Source organism: Oncorhynchus mykiss, chromosome 8, assembly GCF_013265735.2.
Source record: "Oncorhynchus mykiss isolate Arlee chromosome 8, USDA_OmykA_1.1, whole genome shotgun sequence".
In the NCBI taxonomy this organism is placed as follows: Eukaryota; Metazoa; Chordata; class Actinopteri; order Salmoniformes; family Salmonidae; genus Oncorhynchus; species Oncorhynchus mykiss.
In genome coordinates, this window is record NC_048572.1 from 55896491 (window position 1) to 55919962 (window position 23472).

General features: G+C 43.5%; 1 protein-coding gene across 3 annotated transcripts in view; it reads left to right on the forward strand.

The window, feature by feature from the left end:
- Window positions 1-19414: 19414 nt before the first annotated feature.
- LOC110530181 (phospholipid phosphatase-related protein type 5-like) overlaps window positions 19415-23472 on the forward strand; it is a 62892-nt gene continuing 58834 nt past the window's right edge. For 2 of the 3 annotated variants that reach the window (XM_036985740.1, XM_036985741.1), the window contains exon 1: window positions 19415-20340. In XM_036985740.1, coding sequence (XP_036841635.1) covers window positions 20137-20340 — 204 coding nt within the window. In that variant the 5' untranslated portion in view covers window positions 19415-20136. The remainder of the gene's footprint in view (window positions 20341-23472) is intronic. The other variant, XM_021613048.2, reaches the window with a different exon arrangement.

Sequence of the window (23472 nt, forward strand, 5' to 3'; positions counted from 1 at the left end):
GTAGACCCTCTAGCTCTGCACTCATTGTTAATTTTCATGTAAACATCTGTCATTGAACACAAAATACATGTAATCATTGCAGAGGGGAATTGAGGCAGAGTTGCATATCTAGGCTACTGGTAATAGATAGATCACCTAAGCCTTTTATGCATATTTTGCTATAGTAGCCTAAGGGTCTTGAAGAGAGAGATTCAGGCAGACAGACAGACACATACAAATACCCACCTCTAACTTCATTGCTGTACAACACAAAAACATCCTCAACTTTCCTTGTGTGTTTCCTTTTATGCAGAATGCTTTCCAATCCAGTCACGTTAGCTGGTTTTCGCTTGTTTGTTATTCCACACAATATCTTTGGGTGAGAGATTCCTGACATCTTCCATTTCTTATGCCAATTTAGTGAATACTGGGGCAGTTAGCTGAATTGTGCCACCGAGCATGGGATTTAAACCCTCAGCTCCAGCTTTGTTAACTCCTTCACGTGGTCAGTAAATTCTAATACTTTTCTTACCATTTTATTTTTCATTTGTTCTTATGTGGTGGTTGTGGTGACAGTTGTATCATGGTATCGTTTTGTAAGTGTAATTTCAGCTTTATTCAGGAAGACACTCCCAAGTAAATGTTTGTTTTCCTCACCCTTCAATGTAAACACCAGACATTCTAATGTTATTACAGTTATTACAACAGATGTATGCAAACGAAAAGGGCAACAACCCAACAAACAACCAAATTTGAACTCATTCTTCAATGACTTTTAGATATCAGATTCAAAACGGATTAACCAAGGCCATAGTCTTAAAAAATGTTTGGGGTGGGATGTGTTTCACCTCGTGTGCACAATTCAGAGCTGGTAACTTCCGCCATCTAGTGTTAGAGCTTGAATATTACAATAAAAGGGAAGGTTGCGTCCCAATGGTTTTGAACAGCCTCCTTTCCTCACTACCTTAGTAACATCCCTTGATGACCAATTATTTGAAACGACCTGATAAATATTGCCCTGAGACATGAGTTGACCAGGAAAAACTCTTTATCCTTATGATAAACTACAAACACTCCCGAGCACCCTGAGTTTTTCATGGTCAAGTCACATGGTCAGGAAAAATCCAGGGGCCCTAACTAAAAGTTATATTATAAAGGTAATTTCCAGTCTTTATAACTGTCAGTGATTATATAGTAAATAGTGTTATTAAATGGTATTGGAACATTGCCAATGGTGTGCTGTTAAACATGCAAGGTCCTTAATTAACACCTACACACTCACAGCTCAGAATATCCACCACAGCCAGGCTGGCAAGCTGGCAGGCAGGCAGATGCATGCTTTCCCAACTCCCTTTGTTAAATGGGAGCCAAATAGGTGTTAATGGTAGGCTACTCAAACAAACACGCATGACTAGACACTTCATTAGCTTTTTAGATTAAAAATCATTCATTTCACACTTTATTGTAAGATTAGCAATTTGAGATAGTGATATCTTCAATGTAATGTGTATCCATCGTAGTCCAAACTTTATTTGCCACATGCGCCGAATACAACAACGGTAGACTTTACCGTGAAATGTTTGCTACAAGCCCTTAACCAACAGTGCAGTTCAAGAAGAATAAAATATTTACCAAGTAGACTAAAATAAAAAGTAATAATAAAAAGTAACAAAATAAGGCCTCCCGGGTGGCGCAGTGGTCTGTGCCACCAGAGACCCTGGGTTCGCGCCCAGGCGGCAGCCGGCTGCGACTGGGAGGTCCATGGGGCAACACACAATTGGCCTAGCGTCGTCCGGGTTAGGGAGGGTTTGGCCGGTAGGGATATCCTTGTCTCATCGTGCACCATTGACCTCTGTGGTGGGCCGGGCGCAGTGCACGCTAACCAGGTTGCCAGGTGCATGGTGTTTCCTCCAACACATTGGTGCGGCTGGCTTCCGGGTTGGATGCGTGCTGTGTTAAGAAGCAGTGCGGCTTGGTTGGGTTGTGTTTCGGGGGACGTATGGCTTTCGACCTTTGTCTCTCCCGAGCCCGTACGGGAGTTGTAGCAATGAGACAAGATAGTAACTACTAACAATTGGATACCTCAAAAAGGGGGTCTTTTTTTAAAAGTAACACAATAAGAATAACAATAACGAGGCTATATACAGGGGGCACCGGTACGAGTCAGTGTGCAGGGGTACAGGCTAGTTGAGGTAATCTGTACATTTAGGTGGGGGCGAAGTGACTATGCATAGAGAACAAACACACAGCAAGTAGCAGCAGTGTACAAGAGGGAGGGTGTAAATGTAAATTGTCCGGTGGCGATTTTTATGAATTGTTCAGCAGTCTCATGCCTTAGGGATAGAAGCTGTTGCGGAGCCTTTTTAGTCCTAGACTTGGGGCTCCGGTATTGCTTGCCGTGTGGTAGCAGAGTAAACAGTCTATAACATTGGTGACTGGAGTCTCTGACAATTTTATGGGCTTTCCTCTGACACAGCCTGTTATATAGGTCCTGGATGGCAGGAAGCTTGGCTCCAGTGATGTACTGGGCCGTTCGCACTACCCTCTGTATTGCCTTACGGTCAGATGCTGAGCAGTTGCCATACTGGCGGTGATGCAACCGGTCAGTATGCTCTCGATTGTGCAGCTGTAGAACCTTTTGAGGATCTGGGGGCCCATGCCAAATCTTTTTAGTCTCCTGAGGGGGAAAAGTTTTTGTTGTGCCCTCTTCACAACTGTCTTGGTATGTTTGGACCATGATAGTTTGTTGGTGATGTGGACACCAAGGAACTTGAAACTCTCGACCTGCTCCACTACAGCCCCGTCAATGTTAACACCTTTTCCTGTAGTCCACGATCAGCTCATTTGTCTTGCTCACATTGAGGGAGAGTTTAAAGGTTTTGTTCACATCGGCTACCGAGAGCGTTATCACACAGTCATCCAGAACAGCTGGTGCTCTCGTGCATGCTTTAGTGTTGCTTGCCTCGAAGCGAGCATAAAAGGCATTTAGCTCATCTGGCAGGCTAGCGTCACTGGGCAGCTTGCGTCTGGGTTTCCCTTTGTAGTCAGTAATAGTTTTCAAGCCCTGCCACATCCGACAAGTGTCAGAGCCGGTGTAGTAGGATTCAATCTTAGTCCTGTATTGACGCTTTGCTTGTTTGATGGTTTGTCTGAGGGCATAGCAGGATTTCTTATAAGCGTCTGGATTAGTGTCCCGCTCCTTGAAAGTGGCAGCTCTAGCATTTAGGTCGATGCGGATGTTGCCTGTAATCCATGGCTTCTGGTTGGGATGTGTACATACATTCACTGTGGGGACGACGTCATCGATGCACTTATTGATGAAGCCGATGACTGAGGTGGTGTACTCCTCAATGCCATTGCATGAATCCCGGAACATATTCCAGTCTGTGCTAGCAAAACAGTCCTGTAGTGTAGCATCTGCGTCATCTGACCACTTCCGTATTAAGCGAGTCACTGGTACTTCCTGCTTTAGTTTTTGCTTGTAAGCAGGAATCAGAAGGATAGAATTGTGGTTAGATTTGCCAAATGGAGGGCAGGGGAGAGCTTTGTATGTATCTCTGTGTGTGGAGTAAAGGTGGTGTAGGATTTTTTCCCCCTGGTTGCACATGTGACATGCTGTTAAAAATGTGGTAAAACTGATTTAAGTTTGCCTGCATTAAAGTCCCCGGCCACTAAGAGCGCCGCTTCTGGGTGAGCATTTTCTTCTTTGCTTATGGCCTTACAGAGTTGGTTGAGAGCGGTCTTAGTGCCATCTTCGCTTTGTGGTGGTAAATAGACGGCTACGAATAATACAGATGAGAACTCTCTTGGTAGATAGTATAGTCGACAGCATATCATGAGGTACTCTACCTCAGGCGAACAATACCTCAAGACTTCTTTAATATTAGACATCACACACCAGCTGTTCACCATGACGAATAGTGCTTGTGCAGGATCCTACTGTATGTGTTGATCAACATACTGATCAATGGAATGCGCGCAAAACTGAAAGCGCGAACCACCGCATTTAACTATGGAAAGAGGTATGAGAATGTGGCTGAATATAAACAGTGTAGTTATTCCCTCCACAAGGCAATCAAACAAGCAAAATGCCGGTACAGTGACAAAGTGGAGTCGCAATTCAACGGCTCAGACATGAGACGTATGTGGCAGGGTCTCCAGGAAATCATGGACTACAAAAAGAAAACCAGCCACGTGACGGACACCGACGTCACGCTTACAGATAAACTAAACACATTCTTTGCCCGCTTTGAGGATAATACAGTGCCACCGTCGAGGCCTCTAACAAGGTCTGTGCCCCCCCCTCTCCTTCTCCGTGGCCGATGTGAGTAAAACATTTAAACGTGTTAACCCTCGCAAGGCTGCTGGCCCAGATGACCTTCTTAGCCGCGTCTTCAGAGCATGCGCAGACCAGCTGGCTGGTGTGTTTACGGACATATTCAATCGCTACCTATCCCAGTCTGTTGTCCCCACATGCTTCAAGATGGCTACCATTGTTCCTGTACCAAAGAAGGCAAAGATATCTGAACTAAATGACTACCGCCCCGTAGCACTCACTTCTGTCATCATGAAGTGCTTTGATAGACTAGTCAAGGATCATATCACCTCCACCTTACCGTCCACCCTAGACCCAAAAAGGTCATCAAGGACAACAACCACCCAAGCCACTGCCTGTTCACACCGTTACCATCCAGAAGGCGAGGTCTGTAAAGGTGCATCAAAGCTGGGACCCGAGAGACTGAAAAACAGCTTCTATCTCAAGGCAATCAGACTGCTAAACAGCCATCACTAACTCAGAGAGGCTGCTGCCTACATTGAGACCCAATCACTGGTCACTTTAATAAATGGATCACTAGTCACTTTAAACAATGCCACTTTAAATAATGCTACTTTAATTATGTTTAATAATGTCATCAGGCCTTCACACAGGTGTTGCTATGTATGTTCATAGTCATATTCCTGTTCGGCTAAGAGAGGGTCTCATGTCAGATTATATGGAAGTAATATGGCTACAGGTTCATCTGCCTCACCTAAAGCTTATTCTCGTAAGAAGTTGCTATAGACCACTGTGTGCTAAAAGTCAGTATTTGGACTATATGTGTGAAATGCTCGATAATGTACGTATGTGATATAAACAGGGGTATATTTTTTGGGTGACCTAAATATTGCCTTGTTGTCATCAAGCTGCCCGCTCAAAAATAAGCTTCAAGCTGTAACCAGTGCCTGCAATATGGTTCAAGTCATAAGTCAACCTACCAGGGTAATTACAAACAAAATAGGAACTTAATAATGCATGTGTATTGATCACATCTTTAGTAATGTTGCAGAAACCTGCTCTAAAACAGTATCCACACCCATCGGATGTAGTGATCATAATATAATAGCCATATCTAGAAAAACCAAAGTTCCAAAGACTGGACCTAAAATTGGACCTAAAATTGTGTAAAAGCGATCATGTTGGTCTGATGTGTGTAATGAGGAACATCCAGACGCTGCACTTGAAGCATGTATGAAACTGCTTCTTCCGGTTACTGATAAGCATGTGCCCATCAAGAAACTGACTGTTAGAACGGCCAAATCCCCATGGATAGATGATGAATTTAAGAACTGTATGGCTGAGTGGGGTGAGGCAAAGGGAATAGCAAATACATTTTAAGTATCGCTGTTAATTCAGTTGATTGTGGTGTACCGCAGGGCAGCCAACAAGGACCAATCTTGTTTTCTGTTTTCACAAATGACCTTCCACTTAACTTGAATAAAGCCTGTGTGTCTATGTACGCTGACGACTAAACAGTATACACGTTGGCTGCAACAGTAAAATAAATAAATGAGACACAACACAGAGCTCCGGTCTGTTTTCTAATGGGTAACTAGTAATAGGCTGATGCTAAATATCTCAAGAACTAAAAGCATAATTTTTGAGACAAATCACTCGCTCAACACTAAACCTCGTTTAGATCTATTATTGAGTAATGTGGCTATTGAGCAAGTTGAGGAGACTAAACTGTTGGGTGTAATCCTAGAAAGCAAGCTGTCATGGTCAAAACGTATAGACTCAATGGTTGCTAAAATGGGAAGAGGCCTGTCCATGATAAGGCGTTGCTCTGCCTTCTTGATATCTCAGTCGACCAGACAGGTTCTGCAGGCCCAAGTTTTGTTGCACCTGGACTACTGCCCAGCTGTGTGGTCATGTGCGGCAAAGAAGGACATGCTGTAGGTAAATTGCTGTTGGTCCAGAACAAAGCAGCACGTATCGCACTTAGATGCACATGGAGTGAAAGTGTCAGTAACATGCATGTCAGTCTCTCCTTGATCAAAGTTGAGGAGAGATTGACTGCGTCACTATTGGTCTTTGTGCAAAGCATTGATTCGTTGAAGGTACCGAACTGTCTGTTCAAACAGTTGGCACACAGTTCAGGCACTCATCGGTACAACACAAGACGTCTCTTCACAGTCTCCAGGTCCAGAACAGTGGCTGGGAAACGCACAGTATTAAATAGAGCCATGACTACATGCCACCCCAGGTAACTCAAGCTAGCAATAAAACCAGTTTCAAGCAGATAGAAAAGCACATTGCCGCACAAAGGGGACTGTGAAGAGAGAGACATTTTATATATATTATATTGTAATTTGCAATGTACTACGTATTAGATCTAGATATTGTGTGTATGTACTGATATGTAGGCTATGTGTGACGTTTTAAATGTACTGTATGTATTTCAGTCCTTGACTAATAAAGTTCTATACTATGTATTATGTCATGTCTCATGTGGACCCCAGGAAGAGCAGCTGATGCTTTTACAGCAGCTAAAGTGGACCGTAATTAATACCAAAAAAACAATAGAGAGGTCTATTTTCATTTATACTCTATTATGTACAGTTCTAAAGTTTGGTTTGAAAAGGTCAACACGGCTGCACATATTGGCTTCTTATGTTTTGGTTAGTGGGAAGTGGCGGCTCCTGATAAGGTCACTGTCCACCATCCTTTTTTGCTGAACTTTGGAATTGTGATTCAGTTGCGGTCTGCTTCAATGGTGCTGAATTGGCGATTGGCGCTGTTACACCTTGTTTACTTTACCATTGACCTTTTACATTGTGACAACAAGTTTACCACAGGAGTGTCGCTCAGTGGGCAAAGCTTGAGACCCCCGAAATAGAGGACATATCAGCAGTAGGGAAGTGTCGGAAAATCCAATTTCACCACGGAGACCTTGTCAGTTGGTGTGTACACTGCAAGTCTGCCCACACAATTTACAAGGAGGGATTGTGTAGTTCCCTTGGGTTTAGCTAACTCTAGGTCCATGTGAAGATGAAGAATAAGACTGTCGTGTCCTCTGGGTCCTTTGAGGAATAAACAATGCTACCTCCAGTTAACACTGAACCCTGAACCAGTCCTATAGTTACCAAGCTGCAATGTACCTTTATATCAACACAACCGTATTGTTCTGTGAAGGTTTCCTAGTTCCATTATTCACTATTTAGTGCGATGGGGTTCTCAGGAAGCGAACGGAGGAGACTGTTTTCCTTGTTGTCTCTTCTTATTACAGCACAGATGTGTTAAAGAAATGATTCATAGAGTGTGTTCTCTGTCCCTGCAATGTCTCCAAGCCTTGTCTGTGCCACCACTCAAGCCTTAGTCACTATACAGCAATAAAACAATGCAAAATAAATCATTATCCCACCAAGAGTGTCCATAGAGAACGCATGCAGTAACTGAACCAAGATGGCTGTTTAGTTTTGCTTGCTGACTGAGCTACCCTGCTTTATTTTAGGCATTGTGACAAATCCATTTGTAGGCTCCACATGTCCTATTTAGATTCCAAGTCTCATCACCTCATACTCAGATTGAGGCTACCCTGTCTCATTGCAAAGGGTCTAGCAGGATTGTGTGCATTTCTTTGTCTATTGCTGTTGTGCCGACCTGAGAAGGATTGATTTAGTACATATATTCAGGTGTCCCGCAGTGGACCTTTACTGAAAAGGTGACATTGATCTGACGTTATGAAATATGACTTGTTGACTGGGATATAATCTCAGTTAAGACATAACTAAAATCTAGGGTTATTTGGTCTGATGCTTTTTGTAGTCTACCCATGAGATGCTAGAATGGATTATTTTTTTAATCAGTTCATCTCTAGTGTGACGTTCAGTAACAGCGAGGTCATCATCTTGTCAGGACTAGGACACAAACATTTTCTTGTTCATCATATTCCACTAGAGGGCACACAGGCATGCCACAATATTGTTAAAGTGAGGGAACTAAAACCAACCATGATTAATATTTGTTATCAAGAGCCAAATGTTCTTAGTTACATTTCCACAGTATAAAATGTTACTGAATATGCTGGATTCTCCCTTCTAGTCAATCTGCTTGATTGTCAAGGTGATCTGAAAATGAGAGGTGTCAGCTTTTCTTGGTGAATATTGGACAATAGTAAATTATAGTAAAACAAGACACTTCATCAGTCTTGTTGTTACTGTAGCCCACAGTATTTCATTCCTCGTGTACTGTACATTCAATTAATTCACAGTAAAAGCTTCCCTATCCTCTCGAACCACGTGTCTGTGCTGTAGCATCGAAGGGAGACCAGCAAAAGCCACGATAGTAATATCGTCTCAAGAAGCTTGTGATCGAGACAATGAGGGCAAATACATAATAGTATCAGCATCTGATTTTTGTCATCCATAATCTGAGGATTTATCATCTTAATCTGTGGGCTACTGTACTTCAGATCGCCTCGCTTCTGCTTATAAAGTGAGCCTTGTTTGTTACGTGAAAAAAAACGAAATATTGAAGATTTCCAGAGTGGCCACTCGAACAATACCTAATTTCCTTTGAAATAATAATGAGATTGCTGAATAAATTATGGAGCATTCAGCTTATTTAGCTGAGCCACAACTTTTAGAAAGAGGGATTGTGACAGTCACGGCACATCTTAGGTTGGACTAGGAGCCGCAGTCTCATTGGATCACCATCAGAAACCCTCTCTACATAAATTAAGTGGTTAGTAGGGGAACACGGTTAAAGATGATAATCAACAAGATTTATGAAGACGGTGAGGAGGACCGTGGCAGTAACGATGTAAACAAGAAGAAGAAGAAGACAGACGGACATAAACACAATATTGGATATACTACGTAAGGCTATTGGCGTTTAGAGGGGCAAGTCCATGGTCCCAACCAATACCAAACTGTGGTCTCTTTATGTTCCGAGTCAGAGTAACGGCCTATTGCTAATTCACTTCTTCCACAAAGTGAAGGAATCAAACATAAAGGATGTGTCAAATCTCACTGGGCAAATGTTCTCTTATTGTTCTACAGCCACCCATTAGTGTTGGATTTGCATGGATTTAAGCACTATTACAATGATTTTCATATAATCTTCACAGAGCTCTGTCTCTAATGATTTTCTGTCCAAGGATAAAGAGAAGGATTTCGGTTATTCGGGAGAAGGAACTAAAGTCACATTTACTAAGTCTTACCACTATGTTCTGGCTATTTTCAGAGTGAAATCTTTCTCTTTTCAAGATACACAGTTTATTAGGTACACCCATCTAGCACCATGTCGGACGCCCCTTTGCCTCCAGAATAGCTCATCGGGGCATGGAAACGTTGCTCAATTGATATCAAGGGACCTAATGTGTGCCGCCAGCCTGTATCATTGACACCAGGCAGGATGGGGCCATGGACTCATGTTGCTTACGCCAAATCCTGACTCTGCCATCAGCATGACGCAACAGGAACCAGGATTCGTCGGACCAGGTGATGTTTTTCCATTCCTCAGTTGTCCAGTGTTGGTGATCGCACGCCCACTAGAGCCGCTTCTTCCTGTTTTTAGCTGATAGGAGTGGAACCCGATGTGGTCATCTGCTGCTATAGCCCATCCGTGAAAAGGAATGACGAGTTGTGCATTCCGAGATGCCGTTCTGCGACCACTGTTGTACTGCGCCATTATTTGCCCGTTTGTGACCTGCCTGTTACCTTGCACTATTCTTGATATTCTCTTTCTTCCTTTTATAAACTAGCTGTTTTTAACAACAGGTCTACTGCTGACTGGATGTTTCTTGTTTGTTGCACCATTCTCGGTAAACCCTAGACACTGTCATGCGTGAAAAGCCCCAGAGGCCGGCCGTTTCTGAGAAACTGGAATCGGTGCGCCTGGCACTGACGATCATATCACGCTCAAAGTCACTTAGGTCACTCGCCCAATTTAATGTTCAACAAATAGTAACAGAATGCTATGTCTGTCTGCATGCTTTATATAGCAAGCTACAGCCACGTGACTCACTGTCTGTAGCAGCGAACCATTTCTGTGTACCTAATAAACTGGCCACCGAGTGTGTATATCTGTTGTTATCCACATGCTTGAGTTTGAAGTAACCTCCTGTCAGAACAAATCATAATGAACTCCAGATTGGAGTGAGAAAAGTATCAATATTGTGTCCGTATACTGTCCCACGATCCGTGTGTATATTCACCATAACTCACAAATAAAACCATGATCTGTGAATATCTACAACTATTTCACAAATAAAACCATGGTCTGTGAATATCTACAACTATTTCACAAATTAAACTGTGATCTGTGAAAATATTAAAATGTTTCACAGAAAAAACATGATCCATATACTGTATACAGTGCCTTCAGAAATATTGACTTATTCCACATTTTGTTGTGTTACAGCCTGACTTCAAAATGGATTAAATAAAAAAAAATCTCACTAACCTACACACAATACCACATAATAACAAGGTGAAAATGTGTTTTAAGACATTTTTGCTAATTTATTGAAAATTAAATACAGAAATATCTTATTTACGTAGGTATTCACACCCCTCAGTCAATACTTTGTAGAAGCACCTTTGATGGCAATTACAGCTTTGAGTCATCTTGTGTGTGTCTGTATCCACTTTGCACATCTGGATTTGAGGATTTTCTACCATTCTTGCTTACAGATTTTCTCAAACTCTGTTAAATTAAAGGGTGAACAGCAATATTCAAGTCTTTCCACAGATTTTCAATGGGATTCAAGTCTGGGCTTTGACTGGGCCACTCAAGGACTTTCACATTCTTGTTCTGAAGCCATTCCAGCATTGTTTTGGATGTATGCTTAGGGTCATTGTCCTCTTGGAATGTAAATATTCACCTCAGTCTAAGGTCGTTTGCACTCTGAAGTAGATTCTCATCCAGGTCTGCCGGGATGGGTGGGGAGCGTCGCTGCACAGCTATTTTCAGGTCTCTCCAGTTCGATCGGGTTCAAGTCCGGGCTCTGGCTGGACCACTCAAGGACATTCAGAGACTTGTCGCAAAGCCACTCCTGTGTTTTCTTGTCTGTGTGCTTAGGGTCGTTGTTTTGTATGAAGGTGAACCTTCACCCCAGTCTGAGGTCCTGAGCGCTCTGGAGCAGGTTTTCATCAAGGATCTTTCTGTACATTGCTCCGTTCATCTTTCCCTGAATTCTGACTAGTCTCCCAGTCCCAGCCGCTGAAAAACATCCCCACACCATGATGCTGCCACCACCATGCTTCACCGTAGGCATGGTGCCAGGTTTCCTCCAGACGTGACGCTTGGCATTCAGGCCAAATAGTTAAATATTGGTTTCATCAGACCAGAGCATCTTGTTTCTCATGGTCTGAGAGTCTTTAGGTGCCTTTTGGCAAACTCCAAGTGGGCTGTCATGGGCCTTTAACTTCTTATGGCTGGGGGCACTATTGAGTAACTTGGATGAATAAGGTGCCCAGAGTAAACTGCCTGCAACTCAGTCCTAGAAGCTAAGATATGCATGTTATCAGTATATTTGGAAAGAAAACCCTCTGAAGTTTTTAAAACTGTTTGAATGATGTCTGTGAGTATAACAGAACTCATATGGCAGGCAAAAACCTGAGAAAAAATCCAACCAGAAAGTGGAAAATCTGAGGTTCGTAGTTTTTCAACTCTTGGCCTATCGAATACACAGTGGGCTATTGGTCATGTTGCACTTCCTAAGGCTTCCACTAGATGACAACAGTCTTTAGAACCTTGTTTGATGCTTCTACTGTGAAGTGGGGGCGAATGAGAGGGGAATGATTCAGGGCTCTGGCAGAGTGCCATGAGCTGGCCACGCTCGTTCACGTGAGAGCAAGGTCTGTTCCATTGCATTTCTACAGACAAAGGAATTCTCTGGTTGGAACATTGTTGAAGATTTATGTTAAAAACATCCTAAAGATTGATTCTATACTTTGTTTGACATGTTTCTACGACCTGTAATATAACTTTTTGGACTTTTCGTCAGTACTTTCCGCTGGACTTGCACGCTCGTTGTGAAATGAGGTATTTGGACATAAATGATGGACATTATCGAACAAAACAAACATTTATTGTGGAACTGGGATTCCCGGGAGTGCATTCGGATGAAGATCATCAAAGGTAAGTGAATATTTGTAATGCTATTTCTGACTTCTGTTGACTACACAACATGGTGGATATCTGTTGGGTTGTTTTGGTCTCTGAGCACCGTACTCGGATTATAGCGTGGTGTGCTTTTTCCGTAAAGTTTTTTTGAAATCTGACACAGCGGTTGCATTAACCTCTCTGATCTCCCCATCCCGGATCCGGTATCAGGAATACAGACTCAAGCTCATTACCATAACGCAACATTAACTATTCATGAAAATCGCAAATGAAATGAAATAAATATGCCATCTCTCAAGCTTAGCCTTTTGTAAACAACACTGTCATCTCAGATTTTCAAAATATGCTTCTCAACCATAGGAAAACAATAATTTGTGTAAAAGTAGCTAGCTAGCGTAGCATTTAGCGTTAGCATTAGCGTTAGCATCCAGCACGCAACATTTCAACAAAAACATAAAAGCCTTCAAATAAAATAATTTACCTTTGAAGAACTTCTGATGTTTTCAATGAGGATACTCTCAGTTAGATAGCAGATGCTCAGTTTTTCCAAAAAATTCTTTGTGTATTAGAAATAGCTCCGTTTTATACATCACATTTGGCTACCAAAAAAAACAGATTTTTTTTTCCAAATTAACTCCATAATATCGACTGAAAACATGGCAAACGTTGTTTAGAATCAATCCTCAAGGTGTTTTTCACATATCTCTTCAATGATATATCGTTCGTGGAAGCATGGTTTCTCCCCTCAATCAAATGGAAAAGTACAAGCAGCTGGCAATTGCGCACCGAATTCCACGACAGGACACCAGGCAGACACTTGGAAAATGTAGTCTCTTATGGTCAATCTTCCAATGATATGCCTACAAATACGTCACAATGCTGCTAACACCTTGGGGGAACGACAGAAAGTGTAGGCTCATTCCTTGCGCAATCACAGCCATATAAGGAGACAATGGAAAACAGAGCTTCAGAAATTCTGCTCATTTCCTGGTTGACGCATCATCTTGGTTTCGCCTGTAGAATGAGTTCTGGGGCACTTACAGACAATATCTTTGCAGATTCTGAAACTTCAGAGTGTTTTCTTTCAAGAATATGCATAGTCGAGCATCTTTTCGTGACAAAATATCGCGCTTAAAACGGGAACGTTTTTTATCCAAAAATGAAATAGCGCCCCTAGAGATCAAAGAGGTTAAGGAGAAGTGTATCTATCCTTCCGTGCATAATAGTTGTTTCTTTTATCAATGTTTATTATGAGTATTTCTGTATATTGATGTGGCTCTCTGCAAAATCACTGGATGTTTTGGAACTATTGAACGTAACGCGCCAATGTAAACTGAGATTTTTTAATATAAATATGAACTTTATCGAACAAAGCATACATGTATTGTTTAACATGAAGTCCTATGAGTGTCATCTGATGAAGATCATCAAAGGTTAGTGATTCATTTTATTTATATTTCTGCTTTTTGTGATTCCACTCTTTGGCTGGAAAAATGGCTGTGTTTTTCTGTGACTTGGCTCTGACCGAACATAACCGTTTGATTTGCTTTCACTGTAAAGCCTTTTTGAAATCGGACATCAGATGACACTCATAGGACATCATGTTACACAAAACTCTCAGTTTACATTGGCGCCTTATGTGCAGCAATGTTTAAATAGCGAAAACATCCGGTGATTTTGCAGAAATACTAATAATAAACATTGACAAAAGATACTAGTTTTATTCACAGACAGAATTAAAGATAGACTTCTCCTTAATGCAACCGCTGTGTCAGATTTCAAAAAAACTTTACGGAAAAAGCATAATCTGAGAACGGCGCTCAGAACCTAAAACAGCCAGAGGAACAGCTGCCATTTTGGAATCAACAAAGTTAGAAACAACACCATAAATATTCACTTATCCCAGAATCCCAGTTCAACAATAAATGACTGATCTGTTCCATAAAGTTCCATCATTTATGTCCAAATAGCCACTTGTTGTTAGCGTGTTCAGCCCAGTAATCCATCTTCATGAGGCACGAGCATTTCATCCAGACAAAAACGCAAAAAAGTTACGTTACAGTCCTTTAGAAAGATGTCAAACGATGTATGGAATCAATTGTTAGGATGTTTTTAACATAAAACATCAATAATGTTCCAACCGGAGAATTCCTTTGTCTTCAGAAAGGCACTGGAACGAGAGGTAACTCTGTCGGGGACGCGCGTCATGAGACCAAGGCTCTCTGCCAGACCACTGAAAAACTACAAACCTCAGATGTCACACTTCCTGGTTGGATTTTTCTCAGGTTTTCACCTGTCATATGAGTTCTGTTATACTCACAGACATCATTCAAACAGTTTTAGAAACTCCAGAGTGTTTTCTGTCCAATACTAATAATAATATGCATCTATTAGCATCTGGGACAGAGTAGGAAGCAGTTCACTCTGGGCACGCTATTCATCCAAAGGTGAAGATGCTGCCCCCTTTCCCAAAAAGGTTAACCAGAAGTGTATCTTTTTAAAATTGTGTAAAATACTTGTATGTTTGAGGAATTTTAATTATGAGTTTTCTGTTGTTTGAATTTGGCGCTCTGCACTTTCACTGGCTGTTGTCATATCAATCCCGTTAACGGGATTGCAGCCCTAAGAAGTTTTTAACAAGGGCAACTACAAGGAGCCCTTGTACGCTATGATGCTTTACTTACTGAACATATGTAACTTTTGACTGTCTTTTCCGGGATGTTGAAAACAATTCCGAATGATTTGATAGCTTCCATCACCTCATCCATTAAAAGTTACATTACATTAAAGAGAGAGGTTGACACAGCATTTTTTTTCGTGTGCGCTCAGATAGGCTTTCCACTTTCCTCCTGTATTTATTTAGCAAAGATGATAACAATCACTCCAGACAGACACAAGCAAAAACTCATTACATAAATGTTGCAGCAGCCTAGGCTACACCTAAACGTTAGAGATCTGACATGCTGTATCGGATGAAAACGAGACGATTTTTCAGTCTTATCAACTGTTAAAAATTGCCCCACCGCTCTGGGACCTGCACCAGTCTGCTTGCAGTTGTCTGTTATCGTTAGGTATGTGGATGATCAAGGCTGTATTCAGGAACGTTTCTTGGTCTACTGTGTCAAGTGGGCGAGATGCACAGTCTGTGTTTGACTTTATGAATTTTGAGATGTTTAACTTCATAGAGAAATGTGTTGTCAAAACCTAAGATGGCACAGCTGTAATGGAATGTATCTGCTATTTGTATTTACAGCTAAGTCCCCTCCTGTTCCCTGATTTAAGAAGTGATGACTACTCCACTCCACTACCATTGTCAACTTTCTCCTGACATAATCTGAAGCCACGTCTCATGTGCCCGCTCATCCACTGGCACATTGAATGTTTCCCCTCCAAGCACAGTGAGTACCCCTATCAATTTTCTCACATTACTGTATGTAGAGTTAATCACTTACACAATCACATTATTACACATCAATGATTTTACTCCTTGCTTGGACTAACTCATTCTTAGCTCTTTTGTCTATCTATGTAGTGTGTTGTCTTATAGTCTTTTGTCTTCCCAGTCAAATCCTGGCCTGCACTGGTCAAGCCTCTGAACACTCCAACTCATGCCTCATACCCTCATTCAATCACTGCTGTGATCCCTTTCCAACACGGTGTAAGTAGCCCTCTCATTCCCATTCCCATTCCCCATAATATTGTACTTTAAATGTCTTTATTAAATGCTTTAGGTTAAAATAATCAGTCTTTGATGATTTTTGAAGTACACTTTGTCATTGCCGTGCGTTCCGTGCCTATACCGTGGGTCTCCCATCCTCCTCAAGTTTTCAAGTCACCAGCCTCCACTGGTATATTTATATATATATATATAAAGACAGGTGAAACAGATCAGTGTGTGACATATATCACACACTATGTCACACACTGATCTGTTTCACCTGTCTTTGTGCTTGTCTCCACCCCCCTACAGGTGTCGCCCATCTTCCCCATTATCCCCAGTGTATTTATACCTGTGTTCTCTGTTTGTCTGTTGCCAGTTCATTTTGTTTAGTCAAGCCTACCAGCGGTTTTCCAATGCTCCTATCTTTCTCTAGTTCCTGTTTTCTAGTTTTCCCGGTTTTTACCATTCTGCCTGCCCTGACCCTGAGCCTGCCTGCCGTTCTGTACCTTATCACACCACCCTGGATTACTGACCTCTGCCTGCCCTTACCCTGCCTGCCGTTCTGTACCTTCCGGACTCTGCTCTGGATCACTGACACCTGCCTGCCCTTGACCTGTCGTTTGCCTGTCCCCCTGTTTTCGTAATAAACTTTTGTTACTTCGAAACTGTCGGCATCTGGGTCTTCTCCTGAGCCTTGACAATATATACATATACATACGGATCATTACTTTATTTGAAAAATATTTGAACACATTCACAGATCATGGTTTCATTTGTGAAACATTTTAATGTATTCACAGATCAAGGTTTTATTTGTGAGTTATGGTGAATATTCATGTGGATTGTGGGACACTATACAGACAAAACATTGAGACTTTTCTCACTCCATGCTAGACGACCAGGCGTGTGTTTGTGCGAAGAACATTGTAAATATGATTTGTTTTTGCTGCCAGGATGATGCACAGCTTAGAAGATCAAAAAACATCAACAACTTTTTGGTCTAGCTAAACACTGACAATCTGTGGACCCCCAAGGTTTCTAGTAAAATCATGTTTTGTTTGTTTTTATTCAAAAAGACCACTAGTGTCACGTTCTGACCTTTATTTCCGTTGTTTTGTATTTATTTAGTATGGTCAGGGCGTGAGTTGGGTGGGCAGTCTATGTTTGTTTTTCTATGTTTTGGGGCATTTCTATGTTTTCGGCCTAGTATGGTTCTCAATCGGAGGCAGGTGTCATTAGTTGTCTCTGATTGAGAATCATACTTAGGTAGCCTGGGTTGCACTGTTTGTTTGTGGGTGATTGTCTATGTTAGTGGCTTGTGTCAGCACAGGTCTATTTTGTTAGCTTCACGGTCGTCATTTGTTTATTGTTTTGTATGCAGTGTCAGTACTTTCTTTATTAAAGATTTACCATGGACACTTACCACGCCGCATTTTGGTCTACCGATCCATCTCACCTCTCCTCTTCAGATGAAGAGGAGGACGGTCATGACAGAATCACCCACCAACCAAGGACCAAGCGGCGTGGTAGAAAACAGCGACGACAGCAGCAGCAGCAGCAGCAGCAACAACAGCGGCCGGTATCACAGGACTCCTGGACATGGGAGGAGATACTGAACGGAGAGGGACCCTGGGTACTAGGCTGGGGAATATCGCCGCCCCAAAGCAGAGCTGGAGGCAGCGAAAGCTGCGCGGCGGCGATATGAGGAGGCAGCACTGCAGTGCGACAGGTACGAGAGACAGCCCCAAAAAATGTTTGGGGGGGCACACGAGGGGTGGAGCTAAGCCAGGTAGCAGACCTGCGCTCACTCCTCGTGCTTATTATAAGCAGCGTGATACTGGTCAGGCACTGTGTTATGCGGTTAAGCGCACGGTGTTGCCAGTACGTGTCCATAGCCCGGTGCGCTATAGGACAGCCCCCCGAGAGTGTCATGCGAGTGCGGGCATCGAGCCAGGGCGTATGGTGCCTGCTCAGCGGGTCTGGTCGCCGGTACGCAGTTTTGGTCCAGGGTATCCTGCGCCGGCTCTGCATGTTGTGTCTCCGGGGCGCTGGGAGGGTGCAGTGCGTCCTCTGCCTGCGCTCCGCTCGTGCCGGGCGACGGTGGGAATGGAGCCTAAGGGAGAGGTGCGTGTAGTAAGCACTAGATCTCCCGTGCTTACCCACAGCCCGGTTCAACCTGTGCCTGCACTCCAGAGGGTCCGGGCTAGAGTGGTTATCCAGCCTGGGAGAGTGGTGCCAAGGTTGCGCACCAGAGCTCCAGTGCTCCCCCACAGCCCGGTCTTTCAGGTGCCTCCTCTTAACCCCAAGCCTCCTGAAGGTCTCCCCAGACTGGTGGTTCCTGTGGCAGCCCCACGCACCAGGCTGTCTCTCTGTCTCCTTCCTGCAGGTGGTCCTGTCTGCCCGGCGCCGCTGCCGGAGCCTCCCGCCTTTCCGGCGCCGCTGCCGGAGCCCCCCGCCTGTCCGGCGCCGCTGCCGGAGCCCCCCGCCTGTCCGGCGCCGCTGCCGGAGCCCCCCCGCCTGTCCGGCGCCGCTGCCGGAGCCCCCCCGCCTGTCCGGCGCCGCTGCCGGAGCCCCCCCGCCTGTCCGGCGCCGCTGCCGGAGCCCCCCCGCCTGTCCGGCGCGTTGCCGGAGCCCCCCCGCCTGTCCGGCGGCGCTGCCGGAGCCCCCCCGCCTGTCCGGCGCCGCTGCCGGAGCCCCCCCGCCTGTCCGGCGCCGCTGCCGGAGCCCCCCCGCCTGTCCGGCGCCACTGCCGGAGCCCCCTGTCTGGCGCCGCTGCCGGAGCCCACCTCTGTCCCGAGCAGCTGCCCCACCTCAGTCCCGAGCTGCCCCTCTGTCCCAAACAGCCCCTCTGTCCAGTGGGGTCATTGAGTAGGGTGGCCATGGTGAGAAAGCCACGGAGGCGGACAATAAGGCGGACCAAGACAATGATGAAGTGGAGTCCGCGTCCCGCGCCGCCACCGCGGACAGACGCCCACCCAGACCCTCCCCTATAGGTCAAGGTTTTGCGGCCGGAGTCCGCACCTTTGGGGGGGGGGGGGGGGTACTGTCACATTCTGACCTTTATTTCCGTTGTTTTGTATTTATTTAGTATGGTCAGGGTGTGAGTTGGGTGGGTAGTCTGTTTGTTTTTCTATGTTTTGGGGCATTTCTATGTTTTTGGCCTAGTATGGTTCTCAATCGGAGGCAGGTGTCATTAGTTGTCTCTGATTGAGAATCATACTTAGGTAGCCTGGGTTGCACTGTTTGTTTGTGGGTGATTGTCTATGTCAGTGGCTTGTGTCAGCACAGGTCTAATTTGTAGCTTCACGGTCATCATTTGTTTATTGTTTTGTATGCAGTGTCAGTATTTTCTTTATTAAAGATTTACCATGGACACTTACCACGCCGCATTTTGGTCTTCCGATCCATCTCACCTCTCCTCTTCAGATGAAGAGGAGGACGGTCGTGACAACTAGGAATTCAGCCAAAAAATGTGTTTCATTTTTATAGGAAATCTGTTCCCAAAATTCCCACAAAAAATATATATATATGTGATCGTGTCTCAAAATGCAATGAAGCTGTGAAATTATGTCATTTTCAAATGCAATCTCCTTTTGAGCTTAGTTGTGGTCAATTTGAGGTGGACAAATTATTATTATCCAACAAACAACCACTCGTTCCGACAAAAATTGGATTTTAGCTGAATCTAGTTGCCTACAGATGTTGCTGTCCTACACATGAACGTTAACAAGATCCTGTGGCTCATGCTAATGGTTGGCGCGCGCTGTCACTCATCATCGCTCAAGGCGGTAAGAAGTCTGCATGCCTATGGTTCCGTACATTCCACGCACATCTCTCACGCCACGGAAGGAAAGTCGATTCCATCCCACGCGCTCATGTTCCCAACCCGCTCCACACTCTCTTTCTGTCTTAGCGCTCACCCTCGCATGGATCTCTGAGCGGTGTCAAGACTGAGCTCGCCTCTTCACCTAAACACGATGTTTTATGGATTATCTTCCATTGTAGTAGCGAGAGATATATGTGGATGGAACGCGGAGCGAGGTGGAGTACTGGACGGGTTACAGCAGTAGCCTAAAAACCGGGCGGCTGGGTGTTCCATTCAACCATGCTTTACTTCCAGCTGGTGATCATGGCTGGGACTGTCATGTTGGCATACTACTTTGAGTACACCGACACTTTCAACGTGCACGTCCAAGGGTTTTTCTGCTATGACAATGCCTACACCAAGCCTTACCATGGACCCGAGGCGTCCAGCGCTGTTCCTCCTGTAATACTTTACGCAGTGGTCTGCGGATTGCCGTTGCTTTTGGTGAGTTTTGGAAAATGGGCAAATATTTGTATAAGGAAGGCATAAACTAATGGACACACCAACTGCATAGGGATGAACCACACAAATGTACAACTTTAGGTTACAACAGTAGCAGTTGAACAGGTCTCCATTGGGAAAGAGGTATTCAGACCTCAATGGTGCAACCTGTCTAGGTAAACATTAAGTGTTTGTTTTTCTACATTGGCAATGAATCGACGGAAGTTAGTCGTGCCAACCATATATCTTATTGATAAGACATACAATATATCCCCGTTGCTTTTACATGGCTGATACTGTGTAGCACCCGCTGTACTGTACCCTTTTGACAGTCCCCATGGATGTTTTCAGGTGTTTCGTGACATGTAACTTTCTTCTGGGCAAAAACTGGTTGAATCAACGTTGTTTCCACGTCATTTCAAAAAATAATATGTGATTAAGTTGAATCAATGCGGAAAACTAATTGGATTTGCAAAAAGTGGTACTGAGTTAGTGCTTTTTGAAGTCGGTTTGGTTCAATTATTTAAAAAAATATATAACGGTTTTCAATTTCGGTTTTGCTAGTTTTTTTAAAACATTAAATGCACTATACATTTTGTGGGTTGAATTCTGTAACAACACAGTATACAACAATTAATAAAAGCCCCATGATTACTTTAATAAAATAATTCAATTGCTATATACGGGTTAGAATGGTTCAGGGAACATAACCTAAAACTGGAAAATAACGAAATTATTTGAGGAACAAAACCCAAACCGGAAGCGATCTATACTGTTCCGAAAGAGAAGCATTATTTTAAAAGCATGGGAACCGCTTAATAACGTTATTTTACGTTCCGTGCATTTTTTTCCAGCCCCACAAATATCGCAACAAAGCGCCTATGCAAAGCACTCACTCACTCTGTCACTCAGAAATGTATTCCAGCGTCTGCCTGCCAGCTGGAAATCTAGTGCTGGTGGGTGTGTAGGCTACATGCCCCTCCCCTCTGAAGCATACAGTAGGTTACTGTTGCCTGCTAATGACATTACAAGAGTGATTCAGAAATTAGGGAGAAATGTTTAGAAGAATGCATTAACTTTTTAAGTTCTTGTTAATAACCTCTTAATGCTCCACAGCATACTGCTCTATCCACACTGATTGGTGAAGTAATTTAATGTTGAGCTAAATGTAAAAAAATAAATGTAAAAAAATAAATTTAAAAAAATAAATTTAAAAAAAGGAACAGAAAGGAATGATATTAACCGGTACTTTTTGGGGTTCTAACCGGTTCAGAACTTTATTTTTCCCGTCGGAACAGTGGAACGGATTAAAAAAATAATATTTTGTTCAGAACGAAACCATTGGCTCTATACACTGAACAAAAATATAAATGCAACATGTAAAGTGTTGGTCCCATGTTTCATGAGCTGATATAAAAAATCCCAGAAATGTTCCATACGCACAATTTTGTGCACAAATCTGTTTACGTCCCTGTTAGGTTTTGCCAAGATAATCCATCCACCTGACAGGCATGGCATATCAAGAAGCTGATTAAACAGCATGATCATTACACAGGTGCACTTTGTGAAGTTTTATCACACAACACAATGCCACAGATGTCTCAAGTTTTGAAGGAGCATTCAATTGGCATGCTGACTGCAGGAGAATTGAATATCCATTTCTCTACCATATGCTGCCTCCAATGTCGTTTTAGAGAATTTGGCAGTACCTCCAACTGTTCTCACAACCGCAGACCACGTGTATGGTGTCGTGTGGGCGAGAGGTTTGCTGATGTCAACGTTGTGAACAGAGTGCCCCATGGTGGCGGTGGGGTTATGGTATGGGCAGGCATAAGCTATGGACAACAAACACAATCGCATTTTATTGATGGCAATTTCAATATACAGAGATACCGTGACGAGATCCTGAGGCCCATTGTCGTGCAATTTTTATTTATTTATTTTATTTCACCTTTATTTAACCAGGTAGGCAAGTTGAGAACAAGTTCTCATTTGCAACTGCGACCTGGCCAAGATAAAGCGTAGCAATTCGACACATACAACAACACAGAGTTACACATGGAATAAACAAAACATACAGTCAATAATACAGTAGAACAAAATAAAACAAAAAGTCTATATACAGTGAGTGCAAATTAGGTAAGTTAAGGAAATAAATAGGCCATGGTGGCGAAGTAATTACAATATAGCAATTAAACACTGGAATGGGAGATCGGCAGAAGATTAATGTGCAGGTAGAGATACTGAGGTGCAAAGGAGGAAAAATGAATACCAGTATGGGGATCAGGTAGGTAGATAGATGGGCTGTTTACAGATAGGCTGATCTGTAAACTGCTCTGACAGCTGGTGCTTAAAGCTAGTGAGGGAGATGTGAGTCATCAGCTTCAGAGATTTTTGCAATTCGTTCCAGTCATGGCCAGCAGAGAACTGGAAGGAAAGACGACCAAAGGAGGAATTGGCTTTGGGGGTTACCAGTGAGATATACCTGCTGGAGCGCGTGCTACGAGTGGGTGCTGCTATGGTGACCAGTGAGCTGAGATAAGGCGGGGCTTTACCTAGCAGAGACTTGTAGATAACCTGCAGCCAGTGGGTTTGGCGACGAGTATGAAGCGAGGGCCAACCAACGAGAGTGTACAGGTTGCAATGGTGGGTAGTGTATGGGGCTTTGGTGACAAAACGGATGGCACTGTGATAGACTGCATCCAGTTCATTCATCACCTCGTGTTTCTTCATGATAATGCATGGCCCCAAGGATCTGTACACAATTCCTGGAAGCTGAAAATGTCCCAGTTCTTCGATGTTCTGCATAATCACCAGACATGTCACCCATTGAGCACGTTTGGGATGCTCTGGATCAAAGTGTACGATAGCATGTTCCAGTTCCCGCCAATATCCGGTAACTTTGCACAGCCATTGAAGAGGAGCTTGATCAGCTCTATGTGAAGGAGATGTGTCACGATGCCTGAGGCAAATGTTGGTCACACCAGATACTTACTGGTTTTCAGATCCATGCCCCTGCTTTTTTTTTAAAAAGGTATCTGTGACCAACAGATGCATATCTGTATTCCCAGTCATGTGAAATCCATAGATTAGGGCCCAATTAATTTATTTTAGTTTCCTGATTTCCTTATGTGA